The sequence below is a fragment of the Fopius arisanus genome, unplaced genomic scaffold (genome assembly GCF_000806365.1).
Source record: "Fopius arisanus strain USDA-PBARC FA_bdor unplaced genomic scaffold, ASM80636v1 scaffold00079, whole genome shotgun sequence".
Lineage (NCBI taxonomy): Eukaryota > Metazoa > Arthropoda > Insecta > Hymenoptera > Braconidae > Fopius > Fopius arisanus.
In genome coordinates, this window is record NW_011887818.1 from 460,301 (window position 1) to 479,664 (window position 19,364).

At 35.5% G+C, this 19,364-nt stretch overlaps 2 protein-coding genes, 1 long non-coding RNA gene and 1 other non-coding gene across 5 annotated transcripts; 3 read left to right on the forward strand and 1 right to left on the reverse strand.

The window, feature by feature from the left end:
- Positions 1-59: 59 nt before the first annotated feature.
- Pdk (pyruvate dehydrogenase kinase) lies at positions 60-8,498 on the reverse strand. Its single transcript, XM_011310923.1, has 7 exons — positions 8,088-8,498; positions 3,889-4,096; positions 3,233-3,417; positions 3,003-3,167; positions 2,293-2,468; positions 2,006-2,230; positions 60-1,498 (listed from the first exon to the last, which is right to left on the reverse strand). The coding sequence occupies exons 1-7, from the start codon at positions 8,188-8,190 to the stop codon at positions 1,325-1,327; spliced, it is 1,236 nt and encodes a 411-aa protein (XP_011309225.1). The 5' UTR covers positions 8,191-8,498; the 3' UTR covers positions 60-1,324.
- LOC105270165 (uncharacterized) lies at positions 6,276-7,388 on the forward strand. Its single transcript, XR_892506.1, has 2 exons — positions 6,276-6,563; positions 6,678-7,388. It is a non-coding gene; the product is annotated as an uncharacterized lncRNA (long non-coding RNA).
- A 963-nt stretch (positions 8,499-9,461) lies between the features above and the next one.
- LOC105270167 (uncharacterized) lies at positions 9,462-18,786 on the forward strand. 2 transcript variants are annotated; one of them, XM_011310924.1, is made up of 5 exons: positions 9,462-9,637; positions 15,777-15,852; positions 16,347-16,747; positions 16,926-17,615; positions 17,792-18,786. In XM_011310924.1, exons 2-5 carry the CDS (start codon positions 15,801-15,803, stop codon positions 17,900-17,902), a joined length of 1,254 nt encoding a protein of 417 aa, XP_011309226.1. In that variant the 5' UTR covers positions 9,462-9,637; positions 15,777-15,800; the 3' UTR covers positions 17,903-18,786. The 2 variants fall into 2 exon arrangements, with proteins under 2 accessions (XP_011309226.1, XP_011309227.1); XM_011310925.1 differs by lacking the exon at positions 9,462-9,637 and adding an exon at positions 15,577-15,671.
- On the forward strand, positions 11,400-11,472 carry TRNAR-ACG (transfer RNA arginine (anticodon ACG)). The gene has a single exon. It is a non-coding gene; the product is annotated as a tRNA-Arg (tRNA).
- Positions 18,787-19,364: the final 578 nt, after the last annotated feature.

The following is a 19,364-nucleotide window of genomic DNA, read 5'->3' on the forward strand; positions in this document are numbered from 1 at the left end:
AAATTTTCATTTTTTGGTGGATTTCATTATAAGGTGTAGGGAAAAATCTAAGAAATCAATTTTAAATTGATATTTTTATTTATATTGATCAATACGATTGTATCACTCATGTGTCACCACTTGATAAAAACAAATATCCTCATGCATTCATTTTCATAATCACAATCTTTTCGTAAATTCAGTACAATTTAATTCTGATATTTATTTCGATATTATGCAATTTTCATCTTCAATATTAAAGCTAAAAAACGACAATTATTCTCTTTCCTCTATTATTACCTTTTCACCATAGTTTGATGTATAAATGACAAAGACATGACAATTGAATCATCGAGTACTTGGTGCAGTGAATCACTCGCACACGTGTCCTTTGTCCTTCTCCCAATATGCCATAAATAATGACTCACCTCATTTAAATCAGTTCGGCTGATTTAGAGGGAAAATGTAATGAGTTTTCACAATTTCGAAGTACTAGAGCGAGATTTCTCAAATCCTCAATATCGATCATATATATATGGTTAAAAATAAATAATTATTATAAAAATTTCGTGGAAAACAACAGCCCAAGGCCTTCAATTTTTGGTCTGCAAACTTTTTTTCTTTACTTGAGATGCATCAAATAATAGTTAGGTGTCAGTTTTTCGGAATTCGACTGTACTACAGCTATTTTCATTGTTTTTTTTTAACAGAAAATTTCACTATTCATGCAAAATAGCCGGACAAATGAATCTCTAATAATTATATCTATCATTTATATACTGTAAGTATTTACAGAGCTACTTTTCTGGCCGAATCGAACAAATAATATAAATATAAAAGAAAAAAGGGGAATTAGCCAGGTATTCAGTCTATTTTTCCACGAATTTATTCCGTTGTGAAATGAAACATAAACAAATATTTTCCGACTAATTGTTATCAATTGGGAAATCTTATTTTAATAGTTCACGGCTTTTGAAACTCGGTCATCTCCTCTAATATGATAAATAATCACAGTTTTGAATTTTTGTAATTTTCTCAGATCTGAGATTTCACGAAAATTATTTTTTTTCAATCAATTCCGCCGTAAAAGTACACATTATCTCAAGAAATTGCTCGATGGTCACGTCAAATTAAAAATTCTTGAATGAAAACACTCGTTTTAAAAAGCGCAGAGCTGTAAAGAAAAATATCGTAAGATCAGTGATACGAATCGTCAGTGATTTCCTCAGAGAATTAAAAGAAAATTCGACTTGCTTGAACTGGACAGTGGAAAAGAAAAGCAAGATAAATAGAATATGATTGCAATGTGAATGAATCAATGTTGTTCCGAGCTGTCTGGGTTGTGCTAGCAGGGTCTGGCGAGGGTTTTCACGTTTTTGGGGCTCATGCTGAGCTGCCTGGTGGCCATTCCGGTGCCACAGGAGCTACTCCAGTCAGCAGTCGGCAGGGGAGTTCGGTAGAACTTGGTTGAAGTCTTGTTGAATATCGGTAATAGCTCGTTAGCTTCATTCGAAAGCGCCTGGACAACGCAAAAACAGAATCTCTCAAAATTTTTATAAAAAATAACATTTTCAATCTCAACTTCTATTTATCCATAATTTCCACGAAAACTTTCATTTTCGCTATAACTCTGAGGGCCCGTCTAGAATCTTTGAGCGAGGAAAGTTACTTTTTGCCATAATCTTATTTTTACTCCAGCCAATACAACAATTATTTCCAGAAAATTTCAATAACATTTCAATAATATTTTGTCCATTAATATTCAAGGGTGTTAATGATTTTACAGATACTCGCCACGTAGACGATAGCAAGATTGTGACTCCTTTTAAAAGTTTACAAAAAACGCAGAGAAATGTTCGCACCACTTTGCAACTTGGTGAATCATTAAATAATGACAAAACGGAAAGACGCTATATTTTTTTGCGTTAATCCCTTAGTAAGTTTGCCAGAAAATTGAAAAAAAAAGTTAATTTTGGCTATATATGGGTGTAGAACAACACCCTCAATTGTCAACTCCACAATTTACCTTGAGATAAATCACAGCATCCGTGCCATAGCCCTCGCAACTCAGAACAACGAGGTCTCCATGGAAATACCTTGCGTACAATCTTGATAATGGAAGCCCATAACCATAACCAGCCAGGGGCACAGTGTGTGCATCAGATTTGCTGGGTTGCGGGGCAGTGCTATACATGTATTTAAACAGGTGATCCATCTGAGAACGTGGAATGCCTCCCCCTTGATCTGACATCTGTAATAATGCCATTAACCCAATTAGCTCACAATTCACTATGGACTCTCATTTAGTTTCACCTTCAGACAAATATCCTCCTTGCCCCTGACCAGAGTTACTTCCACGGGTGGATAATCCGCATCTGAACCATGATGTTCCATCACTGCTCTCATGCTGTTTTTAAAGAGTTCGAAGAGCATGTGATAAAGGTGACTGGGAACGTAAACTATCCTTATCTCGTTTCCGCGATCGAGCTCTACAGATAGCAAAGTCATAAAAAGTATTAAAAAATTATCTTCATGGATTTTTTCAACAATTCCATCTTCGCAAATTCATTTGGTAACCTATCCAGAGAGATGAATCCAACTTCACATTCTTTAATTATTCATTTACCTTCCAAGCTATTAATTCAAGATGGAATCGTTGAAGATCTTTTTTACTGCTAATTAAATTTCCAACAGAAAAGGTCTTCTCATGTATTTTCTCGAACCAATACAGTAACGAAGAGGAAAGGAGTAAAATTCGGTTAGTTTTTCAGCTAATATATAAGTTTTCGAAGAATATCTCTGAATCTAGGAGAAACAGCGAATTTTTTTCATAAAAACGGTTTTTTAACTCTAATTTCATTTTACAGAAGAAATTTAGACAAAAATTTCTCTATCGCTCTTCGATTCTACGATATTCCTCGAAAACTCAACAGGTCGGCTTGTTACCCTGTACCGTACCACATCGAGAGTGAATTGATTTGTCCTCCACTTCCTCTCGTGATATAAATCATCATTGAACTTACCATTATGCTGTTTAACAATTAATTCAGGACTGGCCAGATAATATTGATCACACAGAAATCGCGCATTCTCGTAAGCATCTTTAACGACACCTATGACGTCACACCAAGGATCGATGCAGCCCACGTGTCTCTCGTTGCCATTGAGTGCTCCTCCGAAGAGTATTGCTGTGGAAAAGAGATACCAACTCGATTGACATCAATCTCCCAAGAGAACAAAGGCTTCAACTCACTGTGCTGGTTGATGAGCATTCTGATCGACACTCTGGACATGAAAAATCGATCTAGGAAATACTGTATACTGTTCTCCATCTGTCCATCGACGTCGTGGGACTCTTTAAGCTCGAGAATGCCCTTGGCCATCACTTCCACCACGTCACTGTGACGATTGCGAATTTTAACGAGAGCTTGACAAAATCTGGAATAGAAAAATGGAAAATTAAAGACATTACCGTCAAATAAAAGGAGAGGATAGTAATTCAATCTTAGAATTCTGATTTATATATAACTCTCTTATTAATATTTCTTATTATCTTGTTAGTTGAATATTTATCTGTTTTTTTATAAATTAAAGCAATATGGCTATAGAGTGAAATGAGCATTAATTACTACATTAAACAAACCATATTGGACTGCGTACACTTTATACTTTGAAAATTCAGTAAAATTATATTTGATTTTTTGCTCATTTTTTATCAGACGTGAATACTACAGAATTATTTCATCTTTGCCTTTATATATTGATAATTTACTCGTTTCAAATAGTTTTTAGCTGATTTACATGTTCAAGAATGAAGTTCAAATGATTAAATCAATAGTGGGGACATGAGTGGATCATTTTTTTGGAGCCCAACTATTATGAAATGCAAAGCTCTATAGAAATACTAACTTGTCCAAGGTGCTCTCGTTGATCTCCGACTTCTCAAAGTGAATGATCTCCTCGAAAGAAGTGACGTATAAATTGTTAACTACCCCGACACTGGGCATTCTCAACAGATGATCCGGCAGAAGATGAATCTCCTTCATGATGTTGGCAAGTCTCACAGGGAGTTCCTTTCGTAAGAAAATGAAGGATTTTCTCTCGCAGGCGCTCATTCCTAAAACCCCAAAATAATTCATCACATTTGAATACTTTAAACTCATTCACTATCTCGTCCGCAATTTTTAAATTCAGGGTAATGCCGATCAAAATACCGAGCATAAGCCGGCGTAACCGATAAACCCTTATCGGTTTATTTATTCAGAGTACGAATATGAATAATACCTGGCGAAAAAAAATTCTTGATGTTTCGAAACGACTTCTCAATGTCAACAAATTTATTTTGTAATCGTTGAGAATCTTCTATAAAGGGTAATTTCACTAGTAATTTGACAATAAAAAATAAGGTCGAATAATTTGACTAGTAATTTGACAATAATAGCGAATGGTCAATAGCGAAGTGGTAAACTACGATAGATGGGTATTTTCCCTCGAGAGGAGTTTTTCCCAAATATCTCCCACTTGTCTTTAAAAAAAATGCATTACCAAAAATATTTTGATCTCTTTGTAATGGAATAAGAAACAGTGAATATTATGAGATATAACAGATATTCAATGCTTGCAGCTGATGCCACAATGCATTGCATCACCCTGGATTGAGTCGATGGACAAGGGACAATGAGGAGAAAGAGGGATATCAGTAATTTAGTAATAAAAGGCGGCCAATGCGAGGATGTTGCCAATGCCCCGAATGGAAGACTTGAGAGCAATTTTAATTTTTTCTATTTCTTTTATTTTTTAATGAATTTTTTCGATAAAAAATCCCAAAAAAACGTTTTGCATATTTCTTCTCAGGTTTCTGTTTATTATATTGGCCTATTCCTGATTCGAGACCTTTCCTTATTTTATTCCCTCGATTTTTTTATTAATTGAAACGTCGAGTGTTGTATGGATGTCTGTGCAGACAATTATCGCTACACGCATCCCCAAGTCCCCTTTTTTATCGTCTCAATGTCGAAATCGACAAAGGAAATCGTGATAAGAAATTTCTATAAATAAATTAAAGTTGACGATGTCATTTATATTTTTTTTGTTCCTACGCTGTTTAGACTGAAAACATATAGCCGATTTAATTCTCGAACTGAAAGGACTTTTGATATTTCCTTGTAACATCAATTCCTTTTCACATGAAGCGAGGCTTAATATAATTTGTCAGATGTTATCTTTTGAACAATTCTTAAAATTTTGCTAAATGAACGAGCCTACAGTTTGACCTGAGTTAAATTTGGAAAGCAGGATGAAAAATTCATGGAACTACTCCTGAAAGTCAAAAAATCGACAGCAGTATGTGTGAATTAAAAAAAAGAGACGATGACGTGGGTTTATTTATCATTCAAGGTGAGACGGCATGTGTGAACTACAGACAATATTTTTCATCGCGAACCTGTCCGAGTCGATAAGATTGATTACAAGATCGATCTAAAATTCCATTCGCTATTGATAATTCACACACATCATAGTTATAAATGCCCAAAAATGCCCAACATTCCTCAAATTTTCACATTCACTATTCCGTCAATTGCTATTTATTTATAAATAAATAAATTATTAATAAAGCAGGAATTCAAAAATTCAATCGGATGCATTTTCAGTCCTGAAAATTTGTAGCTACATTTTTACCCGAAGAATTAAAAGTTTTTTGCTTCTGAATGGAAGTATTGTCATACTGTTGAAATTCAAGGTTACTATTTTTTATGTTATCTCGATCCTTTACGTCTCAATAAATTCAAAATAGGTAATAGCAATACCCGATGTATCGATGTATAAGAAAGATTGTCAAAAAATACATACTTTGTAGATATTATAACTCTATATGAATTCTGGGCCTGTCAGAGCATATTCCGTTTAATTAAATTTCATTAGGATTTGAAATTATAATTACTGTTGAAAGCGTATCTCTAATTTATTAGCAGCACTAACTATACTGTATTCAAAATTACTAAAAGGGTATGAATTATTATAAATGAAAGCGGATGTTCTCGACGGATGGCAGGTCATAGTCTGCAGCGAGGTCATTGAATGCTATTTCAGGTCTTTGATTGCTCCTCTGTTTTTGTTTATTAATGAAGGAAATGGGGAAGATGAGATTTAGAGACGTTTAATTACGTATGAGACTGGTACGAGGGCCAATGGAAGACTCTTATCGATGGGTGTGTCGACCAATCACTTTTAATTCAACAGTGACGTGCCTCTTGGACTCTGCCCTCTTGATTTTTTATTTATCTGAAGACCAGATGGTTACGTCGGCTTACGGCAATTCTTTGATTAATCAGTTATTTTCGATAGCGTTTTACCGTCGCTGGCGGAGATTTTCGAAGTTGAGACACATTTTTGTTCCATCGGCCAGAGCATTTAGCATCAAGTCTGACGATTCTTTCGTTCTGGGGCATTTAATTAGCGAATGAGACACGATTTTTGAGAGACAAAAGTTGTTGTTTTCATATGCTAATCAGTCTGATTCTACTGCGAATAGTAACGGTACAATGTTTTCAGCAACGAACTGATAATGCGAGATAACTCCAGTTGTAAGTTGAAAAATACATACTACTTTGGAAACGAAAATTGGACATTTTTTTTGGAAAGCTACGAAAAATTCCTTTCATATTTTCATGTTTAATTAAAACAATATTTTTTTTTAGATAAACCGATAATTCAAGGAACTGCTTTGACTCACTAATGTCTAAAAATGGGGTACATGGAAGAATGTAATGGTTTGTCCACGACTTGTTTGTCATTGGTCATTTACGACTATTATGGATTTAAAAACATGACAGCTATGCAATGTTTTATGAGTTCTATCATTTGACAGATGTGTTGACAGTGCAATGTTTATTGGTAATTTTTTCACTCCGAAAAGATTATCATGACAATATCTGTTCTGCATGTCTAGCAACAATGGCAAATCAAAGAGTTACTCTTATTTTCTTTAATTTGAAATCGTAGATATGCTATATACAAAATGTTTGTTCTGACATATTATATTATCATTACGAAATAAATATTAGTCTTATAAAATCGTTAAAAATCCAGTGAGCAAACTAAAATTTAGATTCTAAACGGTAGCTCGAAAATCAGATAAAAATGAACAACGTCTTTCGAAAGACAATGAACTTCCTGATTCCATCAGTCATTAATATGTGAAAAAAATAGACCTATTAATCTTCATGGAGAGATGCGGATTAATTGAGTATATTGAGTAACATGAACTTGTTTATGGATAAGTACTTCATTAATACTTTTTTTTTATTTGCATTGCTGATTGTCGGATTAATTTCTATTGCGTGTGGACCTCATTAAATAACACCGTAAATAGTTATGTCAATAAAATAATTTACTAGACCTGTCATGTACTCCGAGTTTTGTCAATTAAGGTAATTTGATCTTTCAATGATACGCGCCTCTAGTTAATTCTCTTGGTGAATTAATTCCGGTTTAAACACAGAAAAAAAATAGAAAAAAAAAACATTGGTTATTTTTTATGTAATTGAGACTCAAAGATCTATTAGGCATTACATAAGTTGACGATTCCATATAATCTAGAATCAGTAAACAAACTGAGTTCTTCAAAAATGTTCAGTTTTGCTTGAGGAAGATTTATGATTAGTATTTTCAAGGGAATTTGTAAAATCGAACATCACGACAAGTTCACAAACAACTCCCTACGCTCCTCATTCAGGACAATTCGTGAACTTCCTGGATGATTACATTCTGGAGGTCGCAACCTTGCACACATCACGTACTCCATTTGGCAATTCCCAAGGGTATCCCCTTCCCGAAAACCTCCAGAATGACTGCTCGAGGTTGGCGAGGCTCCAAAAGCCCTGACCGGTGAAAATCTCGCGAAAAATGCTCCCCAACAGTAAAAAATTCCCCACTCAAATTAATCTAATGCGTTTCACAAACGAATGCTGATAAGACACTCGAAACAATGACCGAATGAAAAAAACCAGCGATGATTTTCTCGGAAAAGCAGTAAATCAATATGACCCAGTGAATTCATAATTAAGAGCGACTGTTTCTTACACTTGGAACTGAAAAAAAAAACTCACCAAAATCGATGAACTGTTTGATGGACAATGGAGAGGGGTTGAACTGCGAGTAGAAATCTAACATCTTGGTGATGTTGCCCAGACACTTGCGTGTGATCCTCATTTTTGCAGCAACAAATCATGAGAATCTCAGTAGAACAAACTGTCCAGTCCGAATGAACTGCAGTGGATGCGCCCTTTTGGAGACAGACAGTAAAAACTCCAATGATGGCAGGTTAAATGTTTCTGCGAATTTCCAGTGTCTCTAGAAAGTTGTTGGAGATACTGCCGAGCGTATCATCACTCCTTTCAGCTTCAACTCGGCTCCAAAACATAACTGAATGAAAAATAACGAGGGAAAGAAGAGAGACGCCAGTAGAGAGAGCCCCACTGCACTCAGACCACTCACCAGTCAGACCGATCCGAAGGCCCAGGAGTCAACAACTCACCTCAAGGTCGCTTCATTCACGCCATCTACTGGTTCCATCAACTCAACGATTTAGTCATGCACTAGTCAGAGATGGTTTCAATCTGGGAAAAATCGTGAAAATTCAAGTCACACATCGTCACACTAAGGCAATGGAAAACTTTGAGAAAATCACAAGAATTAAAAAATCGTGAGAATCGAAAAATATATAGGGTGTAAGAGCTAATAACAATAATGTGCTGACCAATCTCTCTCGGATCACTATATTAAACGAATATTTAAAATGATAAGCGCCTTATTGAGAATCATTTTATTATTATCAGATTGAATCTGATCAAATAGACGGATCAAAATGAAGTCACAATTGTCGGGTAAAGGAGCAGTTTTAAATAGTTACAAAAATTGGAAAATAAAAAAAATGGACAAAATAAGATAACTTTTTAAATCCGTTGAATTCCATTCTCAATCGCTGGAGGTGAAATTTTTTTCCAAATGAATGACGTTATTATCAACTGATAATGTGTTATCACTCAATACAATATTCAATGTATCATATATTCAATGTGGTTAATATCAACAATTTTAATATGATACAGATAAAAAAAATAAAGATTTTTTAAATTCCCTAACGTTTCTTTTCAAAACATAAAATATTATCGATAACTGGATTTAATTGTAAATATGAACGACAACTCGGTGGGTCCTAATTTTTTTCGTTCTGTACATAAATAGCAAGCACATTTAGTTCTGGAAGATGATAATAATGGAAATGGCAATCTTTGAGTTACTGGATGATAAATGGAATATTTCAGCAGCTTTAGCAGAGATTTTCATGAGTAATGAGCTGACAACGCCACCTGCAACCGCTGAAAAATCCTCTTCTGGAAAAAGGAATTCATGAGTGAGATGGCGCCAGGGGTGAATCAAGCCAGCAAAGTTGACTTGTCCTGATTGCTGTTCTGCCTGTCGCTTGTCCCCCACGCGTTCTCACCAGCTCAATGACAGTTCCTCGCCAGGCACCTTGCGTATCAAAATGGCTCAGACGTCTCTCTCCCATTGAATCTAACGGTCAATCTACCTGAGATTCTTCACCGCCCAAAGTGATACAGTCCCGTGATGACATCTCCATCGTGATTGAGTTCAGGTGAGTCAAATTTTCTGAATAATCACCTCAACCACTTTAACCCAACTAACCCAAGGGTTGTTTGACACAGTGATAGCGAACCGTGTTGCTCAGACCGACTTTTTATCACAAGAAACCGTATGGATTCGCGGATGGTGACGTCGAATTATCGACGAGTTAGATAATAGCTAATAATTATCCAGTGGTTTTTCTCAATTAAATCCATTATTCCTATGAAAATCCAAAAACAAATTCTGAAGAGCTGATACCTAAATCCTGAGGCTGTTTCGTGATGGAGAAAGTTGCCCGCAGGCATTCATCTAGTGGAGGTTGAGTACTGAGAAAAAATTACTTCTACCAATTAGGTATTTTTATTAGTGAAAAACCAACGGACAAAGTTATGTGGGACAAGTTTGAAAGGATCTTGTCAGAGGATTTCGGGAATTTTGCTGGCTGTAGCTGGGGTGCAGTTGGGAAAAATAATAAATATTTTTTTTACTCTTAGTGAAGGGACCGGTGAAAGACGCCTTCTCTGAAAAGCGACCTCGATGGGAGATCGGATTATTCATTTCGTAGCAGCTGGGGCTCCTGCTCTAATCAGTTCAGGTGTCCTCGTATTTTTCTTTTCTTCTTTCTGATTAATGATGGTGATAAAAACACGGGAGGAGCGCAAGCGCCCGGCATAGGGGGATGAATGGAATTTGGAGGGTGAAGAGAGGAGAATGAAAGGGAGTTGCTCATTCTGCGGAAGTGGACTTATCGGCTCCGATAGTGGGGTTTGAGGGGTCGGTGACCTTCGGGGAATGTGTAGTTGGAAAAATTACTGGTCAGGATTTTTACTCCAGTAGAAAAATACCAGAGGGTCTGTGTGACGGAAGTCCTCCGAGATCCTTTGATTTCCCCATTCAGAGACTAATTTTCATACCGCATGTTGGCCAATTATTTGATTAATTTTCGCTGCAGTATGATTTTATTTTTTAACTTTGTGCTGGAGAATCGATGGTCAAGGGCCGAGATACTGAGAGTGTGCCGAACATGTTTGTTTAATTAATTATCACGAAGCAGGAACTCATTGTTTTGTTTGTGATTTTGCAACTTTTTTCTTTCCTCAGTCTGATCGTTTCCCGCGCGTTTCTACTGCCCCATGTGTCGACACATATGTGTACAAAAGTACACGTGACATGTCTTAATTATCCGCACGGGAGTGTCTTGCACGCGATATATACAGCAGATTGTGGTGATAGGAAGGGGACAGACAATTTTTTTTATGCCGTTTGTTTGTGAGAAATTACGTGATGTGGATTGGGAAGCTTTGACCACTCTCAGTCAGTCCGATTAACACGGAACTAAATTATTTGATGTTAAAAGAAAATCAGTCGCAATAGTAAGCAACAGCTTATGCGCGAGCAACTTAATTTGAATTGAAAATCTTTAGTTATTTTCTTAGCAAGTCTGATTTGTTCATGTTGACGAAAAATCCTGTAATTTTTATTTTCCAATTAATTAACTAGTTAGTCGATTAATTAATTAGTGCATTTTTTTCTCAACCCATGAAACCAACTACTTTCGTGTAAAAAAAATGAACTGCAATAGTAAATATTATCTCAGCAGAAATAAATAGAGGAATTATATACGGGCTGTTATGGAATTTATGTTGAAATTGATAATTGACCTACTAGAGGCTTTAAACTAGAAATAAAAATATGTTGAGAAATGTGAAGCAAATTTGCTGAGTTCTTGAAGAGAGATGGATCTCAGAGCTTGAATACTATTTGGTAGTTCAGGCTCTGTGGCGCAACGGATAACGCGTCTGACTACGGATCAGAAGATTCCAGGTTCGAATCCTGGCAGAGTCGCAATTAATTTTGAATTTTTCATATTTTTGCCTCCAAATGCAAGCTTTAGAATCGTTCGATTCTGATATTTTCTCATTTTCATTGGGGTGATGTAAAAAAATACGACGTTTGGACTGTCTGTTGTGTCCCCCCCTTCGCCACTTCTCGAAATTTGAATTTTAGATAGTTGAACGACAAGAGGACAAAAAAAATGGATAAAATCAAAAGTTTTGTCATATTGTAGGTCTTTGCTAATCCATTTAATAGTTCAATAGTTCCCGAGAAAAAAACAATTTGTTTTTCAAAATGTTTGTCTCGATAGCCTCCATCTAGATCAATTAAAACCTATACAGCTGTTGGTACAAAATTAACGAGATATTTCCACTTTTCTGTTTTTTCCAAAACACCGTTATACGCGCTCTAGCTTTTGCAAAAATCGTGAGATATTCCTGAAATTTTGACAAGGTTTCAAGCATTGTAATCGTTCGATTCTTCGCTTTTCTAATTTTTCCTGAAAATGACGTAGAACGGTCTGAAACTTTTCTAGATACTCATGATATTCATGATTTTCGAAAAAATGAGGTGTACGTGCTCTCTAATTTAAAAAAAATTAACCTATTAACTTGAAATTTGGCAGAAACTTTGTTTAGGAGATATTGCCATTTTTCTTTTTTTTCCGAAAAAGTCGTCACCAGAATAGCCACAGATCCATTCGAAAGCTTACTACCAATTGTAAATAAAAACTAACGCATAAAGTAAGAGTAAATGGCTCTGGCGAGATAGGCTCGGTTAACTATTTGTTTCGAGCGTCACCATCACGTCGATTAGATTTTGAATTCGTCATCTCTTGATAAATTAAATGGGCATTTATAAAAAAATTATATTTGTCAATGAAATTTTCTTGAGTCAGGAATTCAAATGACAATTTAGTATAGAAGTAAAATTAATGGTTTTTCTTGGTGCACGAACTTCATTCCGTAATGGAAAGTATAATAGTCTAGCGCTTCTAGGCTAAGATTTTCAGTGAATTACATTTGTGGGATTTTCTCAAAGCTTAGCTGAGTGACATAACAAAAATTTATGGGAGAATAATTCACGGGTCTTGAAGTCAGTTTCCATCTGATTCCAGTATAACTACATTCTAGTTAATTATAATCATGCAGTCGCCGAACGGCTTTCTCATTCGTTTTCGCAGTTGTATCCCCCTAATGGCATTTCCAGATAGTAAGACTAATGAACTTACAACCCACTAGTTGCTATTTCTCATTAATGCACTCTCCATGTCTTCATCAACAAATCGATCGAGATATCATACGAATTGCATAAAAAGTGTGACCAAAGAATATTTTCAATTGACTATTCAGCATCATCCTACAATTAACGATTAATAATTCATTTAGATTAATCCGTGACTTTCAATTAAATTATTATTCATCAATTAAACCACACGAGAACGAATTGAATAATCACTTCCAAAATCCGTCTAAAAGAAATATTTGAAAGAAAACTCTCGTGAATATTCCTCGGTTATGACTAAATGTTGAAACTTATACAAAATCATACTTTTCATAATCGTAATCTTTTTTAGTGGAATTCTCAATTTGGAGAAAGCTATGCCCAAGAGTTGACTAACTTTCTTGTATCTGATGAATCAACTTTGAAAAGCATCGTTTTTCTTAGAATGATAAAGAAATTCCCAGCTCTTCAAACTGGAAAATCAATTTCACACCTTAAAATTATGAAATCATTTTGAAATTTCAAAATTTTCTGCAATTGAAAATCAATTAAAATTTACAAGTTCAATAATGAATATCAAATCGTATTTTAGCATCCATACGGCCAAAATACAAGTTAGCATCGAAACGCAATTCGGTTCAATTTTATCTTTCGTTCTGAATCAATTAATTTGAAAAACATGAAAAGATCATTTTTATCGAACATTTAATGAGCTACAAAAAAAAATCTCTTAATGGTATCACCTTGAATCATTGATTTTCAAGATAACTCGATAATTTGAATAAAAACACGACTTGGTCGTATCAAGTTTGCTAATTAAATGCGAAACTGATTCTGGCTGTTGATTGGGGCTGTCTGACTTTTGTTCAATTAATTATGAAAAAATGTTCGTTTTGGTTTGACGGTCAAACTAATGTGGACGGGCAGAAATTAAATGATTAAATTGGCGTCACGTTTTACGCACCCAGCAATCTAGGACATGGGAACGAGTAGCGGAAATACGGTGAGCTAGCCCGTGAGGGCCTCTGAAGGGGATCACAAAAAAAAAAAATATCGAGAAACACAGGGATAATAATTTAACGTACACCTGATCGGTGAGACAATGAGCAGATCGATTTTCGTGAGAGGGGGCATCTCCTGGGCTTCATTCATTATTCCCAGCGCGAGTTAGAAAGCAGAGAAAACACTGGGTTGGTTGAAACGGTATTCTTTCGGTATGCTGTTTTTGTTTATATTTTTCTCACGGTTCGTTTCACTTACCGCGCTTGGAAAAAAAAATGATCCATGGAAATTCCTGGTAGAACGATCCATTTAGGGTGGTAATGAAAGTAATTGAAAGCGCAAGTCTTGAGTAATTGTCCAATCTCACGAGATATACTGAAATTAATTGTCCGAGTTTATTTAATTTTCTCTATTGTACATTTTTGACCGTGGAAACGGTTTAAAAGTCACAATTTTTAATGGTTTAATTTGCAATGAATTTTATAATTGAGTCAATTAATTCTAATTGTTTTACTGTCAATTATTTTCCATCAAGTGTCCCTGAATATTAATAAATCATCAACTTTATAATAGATTTTGAAAATCTATAATTTGGATTTACTTATTTATAGAAATCTTGAAGAAGAGTAGAAATAATTGAATGTATGACCGAACTTTGAGAATTTTTTACTTCAATGCCAGTTTTGCGCAGTCAGCTGCGGAATTTCTAGAACTCTGTATCAATGTATGTACAAATAATGTGGAGGCGATGGTAATGAATTCTGAAAGTGCTCCAATTGAGCCGACGCCTCCAGTAGCTCGGAATTTAAGTTTGCTCACCTAAAAACGCAGGTATTACAAAAATTTTATTCATTCATTCCAGCTGAGACTAGTACGATGATGGAATTTTTTTCAGGATCAAACGTGTTGATTCAATTTATTCTGCTACACTGCTAAATAAACAAAACTAGGCAATCATGCGCACGGTCACGCACAATAACATCCTCGTAGTCGTGGAAATGATCAATCCATTGATCGACCAATAGGAAGACGAATAACAGATTGACAATGAAATCAATCATTCATTGTCAATCTCTTTTATGATAAAGGAAAAGGATCGTACGCATTGTTGTAACTGAATGTCAGAAGTTTTAATCGTACACTTTTTATAGTATCAGTAGAAGCAATTGAAATTTCGGTTACAAAGGAACAAAATCTTTAGTTAAATCTACGGTACAGTAAAAATAGCAATTTTGAAATAAAAATTCCACAAAAATGTTAATTTTTTCTGTGATGAGAGGGTTAACTGAACGACAATTATTTCTCCATGAATAACAATCTTCAATAGTAAAACCCTTCAAAAAACAGACAACACTTAGAAAACAAATATTTTTTCCACGATTGATATTTCAGATATCTTTTTGATATTTCTAAATAGAAATAGAAAATATTTTTTTTCTACCGTATTTCTCCAGATCAGTGATTACCGGATGAATTATGTTTAACTATGAGATTATTATTCAACAAATGAAGGAAGTTCAATAACAATTATTAAGATTTGAAATTATTCTAAATTATTCAAGCTGACAAATCTGGAATTGTAATAATTGGGAAAGCAAGTGTCTTTTGTGGTAAAATCATATACAGCCTGACAATAAAACTGTTCAATATAACTTTAGATGCTAGATCTAGAACTGGATATGACTGTCCTTGGGGTATTCTCTTTTGTGAAAAATATCAAAATTTGGGTGAAACATATTTTTTCTACGTACATCTAGTGTACGTCGCACTAGGATATTTTTATCCGACGGAAGAGGAGCGGCACCGACAGGCTGACGCACCTCTCCAAGTGCTCCTCTCTTGTTCCTACATATATACACATGAAGGAAATTACCGGTATGCGGATAATATGAGACTGCCAATGCGAGATGACACCGCGAAAGGTGGTAGATGGTGGTAGAGTCCTTGAGCCGCTAGTTGTGACGGACAAACCGCACTATTTGGTTCGTTAGACCATGCCGTTCTCTAATCCACTTTAATTATCCAACGCCTGGAGAAACGCGCTAGCTTTCTGGTAATAATACGTTCTCTGTTATTTACGGTTACAGATTGAATTCTAGGCGGATGTCGCGATGACACTGCACTGGTGGATGCACTGGTTCTGGGTGACCGCACAATTTGCTGGTGAGTGAGTCAGATTTTTACATTTTTCCTTGAAATTCTTTTGTTGGAGGATAAATAATTTAATTGGTGTAATAACTCCGGACAAGCGAAAATTCTTTTGAAAATGCTCTCCAATAATTATTGGAAACTTATTTGAAAAATGTTGATTTCAATTTTGCCATCATCGAGTGAAAATTCTGCCATTAATCTCTGGTTATCAATAATTTTCCTATTAAATATATTTTCCTCGAGACCTGTTTTTAGCTCTCATTATGCTCATCTAACAATCGCTTCAAAAAATATAACAAAATAAGTTTATTGAACTTTCTTGTTCATTGGTCTTCTATTTGAATTATTTTCTCTAGAATTTCCTCGCCTCAAATTTCCTTAATCCATTTCTCGGTTTTATTCTATAAAAAATTTTCATATTTTCCATTCCAAGTAAAGCCTTGATTATTGTGTTTTTTGGCTTTGTTGATGATTTTTCGGTTACAAATGGTTAATTCCAAAACTAGTTATCCTCGGCGTTCCTCTTCCATCAACAACTGAAGATCCTCATCTCGAGCGGGACTCGAGTCCGTCATGGAGGGCAGTAACGGTGCGACTGACCTCAGAACCACCAACAAGAGCCAGCATGAGGATTGCTAAGGCTATAAATTCCGACGAGCCGTCCATTAAAGCCAACTCTGTGGGTCTGGCTGGTCCAGTTGTCCGCCGGCAGTCTTTCAACGCTTCCAAGCTCCTGAAGAAACCGCAGGGGATGTCTCTGTCATCTCTTCTTATGAGCACAGAACGCCCTGTTTCTATCTCGCCCCAACGCCCGAGCTTCAATCTCGTCAGGAACTTCCAGCAAGACTTCATTGGAGGCAACTTCCGAGGAAATGGCCAGATATTCCAAAGGAAAGACCAGAGTTGGGTAAATATTATTGTCATCAACATCTTTCCCTTTCTGTTGTTGTAAAATGATCGGATACACAACTATAAAACGGAATCAATTAAATAACTAATAGGTTCTTTTTTAAAATTCGATTTGGATTTGGAAATAGAAATTTTGAAAAATTGTCATTACGATTGTATTGGTATTTGTTACCCAGGAGGTATTACCGAGGCCTGTAAAGGACACAAGGATTACATGGCTGTTGACAACCCTTCGGCCAGTGAGGAGGAGAACAGAAGAGATAGAGGAGGATGAGGAAGTTGAGGAAAAATTACGCAATCTGAGTACAGTTGAGGAACGGGATCTAACGGTTCTGCCACTGAGATTGGAGGAGACGCGTTTCAAGCTAGTGGTGAACAGGAGTCGAACGATAAACGGTGATACAGATATGGTGTCTTTTAGCAGTCGAACGTTCAATGGATCTGAGGACATTGAAATTGACCAAGAGTTGGCAGAACCGAGGATAGCATCGGCTACTGCATCGTCGATTGTTCATGCGGGGTTGAGCGAGGCAACGAGATTGAGTAGAGCAAGGAGTGCTTTCACCAATGACTTCCAGAGAGACAGGGCGCAGGACAGATCTTCCCAGGATGATGATGACGATGACGATACGATCAATGGCAATGGTATTTCTGCGGGGGTGACTGCCGAGACCGCTAAGACTTCTCTGGTGGACATTGCTGCTATAACTGGAAGTTGTCTTGCTATGATTGTCTTGCTAAGTACCATGGGGAGCATTGGTTTCGTTATGTACAGGAAGAAGTACTTGAATCCACCCCAGACCTTGAACAGCGATAAATGCAGCAATCCTGATAGCTCTGGGTACATTGATGATTCCACAATTCGCGTGAGTTTGCATTAACATTTCTACTGAATGGGTTCAATAGGCTAGAATAACTGTAGTTTTCGAAACCATTATCTAGTGATTTGTGATCAGGGATCAGCGGGATCAGTAATTGTCACAGTTAGATTTTTAGTTTTCAAATTTTCTTAATTCATTACATTTTTTTATAATCCCTTTAGGATAATTCCGAGGAGATGTACAGCCTGGACAACGACTCATTCCTGAACTCTCTTGAGGCAATGACAATACAAAATTACTGGACAGATAGTGTCAAGCATACGAAGCTGTGACGCCAACAATAAAAGTGAGCAGAGACTAGCATATCTGGGAGAAATTGAGTCTAACTTTTTGCGAGACATTTGAAAATTAACGAGAAGTAATCACAAAAGAGTAATTCATTAATTTTTGGCTCTTTAATGAAACGCTAGTATTAGCAGAATAGTGCAATAAATTTGCGTGTACTTAAAATATGTTAGGTGAAATGATAAGAAAAGTGTTTTTTCATTGTACGTGGAGAGGAAGTGGAAGTGACGTAGTTTAAGTATAAATAAGACTTTTAGAAAGGATGTAGAGATTTTTCTTGACGAAAAAATTATTATTGAGAAAAAGAGAGAGAGAGAGAGAGAGAGAACATTGTAAACATTGTGTACATAACGAACAATCTGTGGTTTGAATTATTATTTAGAATGTGGTGGCGCTGCATTTTCCATTCCACCTCGTGATTCGTTTGCTTTGTTATCATTTTATAAAATCAAATTCGCCTAATAGGTTTTAATCGTTTCCAAACCAATTTGTTATATTCGTTTTTTGTGAGTTTATCATTACTAACGGAAAATCGGACCAAGATGTACGTAGTTGATAGTCAATTTGCCTTTACAACATATCCACTAACCGACTAATTAAATCTATTTAGTCTTGATCCGCGTCAGCTATTGAAAATACGTAAGAAATTTCGAAAACAAATAATTCAATGCACTGTTTCATTTAAATGATCCTAGGATTGTTTAAGAGTTATATTTATATACGAATTTTTCCCCCATTTCAAGGATAATGAATAAATGATATATATTACATTAACACTTTTTGGTGATGTGATAGAAGTAGTCGTTGGGATTTATCTTTTATTATCACGGTTGTGAATAAATACACGCATTAAACATCACAATTTTTTCTAGTTTTAGGTTTTTCATTCCATCCTGTCTATTGCCTCTTTTCACATCTTTTCAGGAGATTCAGCGAAAAATTTATTGTAATGTATTAAGAATGTAAGAAACGCTTTTTAGCGAGTTTATTTTCTTTATGTTTCTTAAAATAGAGAAAATCGAATGTTTATGTTTCTACAAATTTATGATAGACCAATTTGATATCTGTTGAAAATATATCATAGATTCTGCCCATTTTAATACATATATTTTTCGTCATGTGGATAAGTAATTGGTTTTGTTTATTAGATATCTTGAGTATAGTTGTAAGTTCAACAATTACTTGGTGAAAAATGAACATTTTTAATTGTACATTGGATGAATACAAAGAAACTTTCAGCTTTTTCGCACAATTCTTTTTTTATTTCACCATAAAAACAGAAATGTGCAAAAAAATGTGAAGTATCATAAGAATTGAATTCGATAACTACTTTAAAAACAACGATAGTTCAGACAAAAAAAGAAATTTTCTTTCGACAAATAGCGAATAAAAATTGGAAAAAAATGGAGATTTGAGCGGGAACAACAATTCGAATTTCTCTCTAGGGGG

Coding starts and splice junctions, on each gene's coding strand:
- Pdk (XM_011310923.1), bottom strand. CDS start 8,190: ATGAGGATCACACGCAAGTGTCTGGGCAACATCACCAAGATGTTAGAT. Junction 4,097..8,087: donor CAAACAGTTCATCGATTTTG/GTGAGTTTTTTT, acceptor TTGGGGTTTTAG/GAATGAGCGCCTGCGAGAGA. Junction 3,418..3,888: donor AACGAGAGCACCTTGGACAA/GTTAGTATTTCT, acceptor TTTCTATTCCAG/ATTTTGTCAAGCTCTCGTTA.
- LOC105270167 (XM_011310924.1), top strand. CDS start 15,801: ATGACACTGCACTGGTGGATGCACTGGTTCTGGGTGACCGCACAATTT. Junction 16,748..16,925: donor AAAGGAAAGACCAGAGTTGG/GTAAATATTATT, acceptor TTTGTTACCCAG/GAGGTATTACCGAGGCCTGT. Junction 17,616..17,791: donor TTGATGATTCCACAATTCGC/GTGAGTTTGCAT, acceptor TAATCCCTTTAG/GATAATTCCGAGGAGATGTA.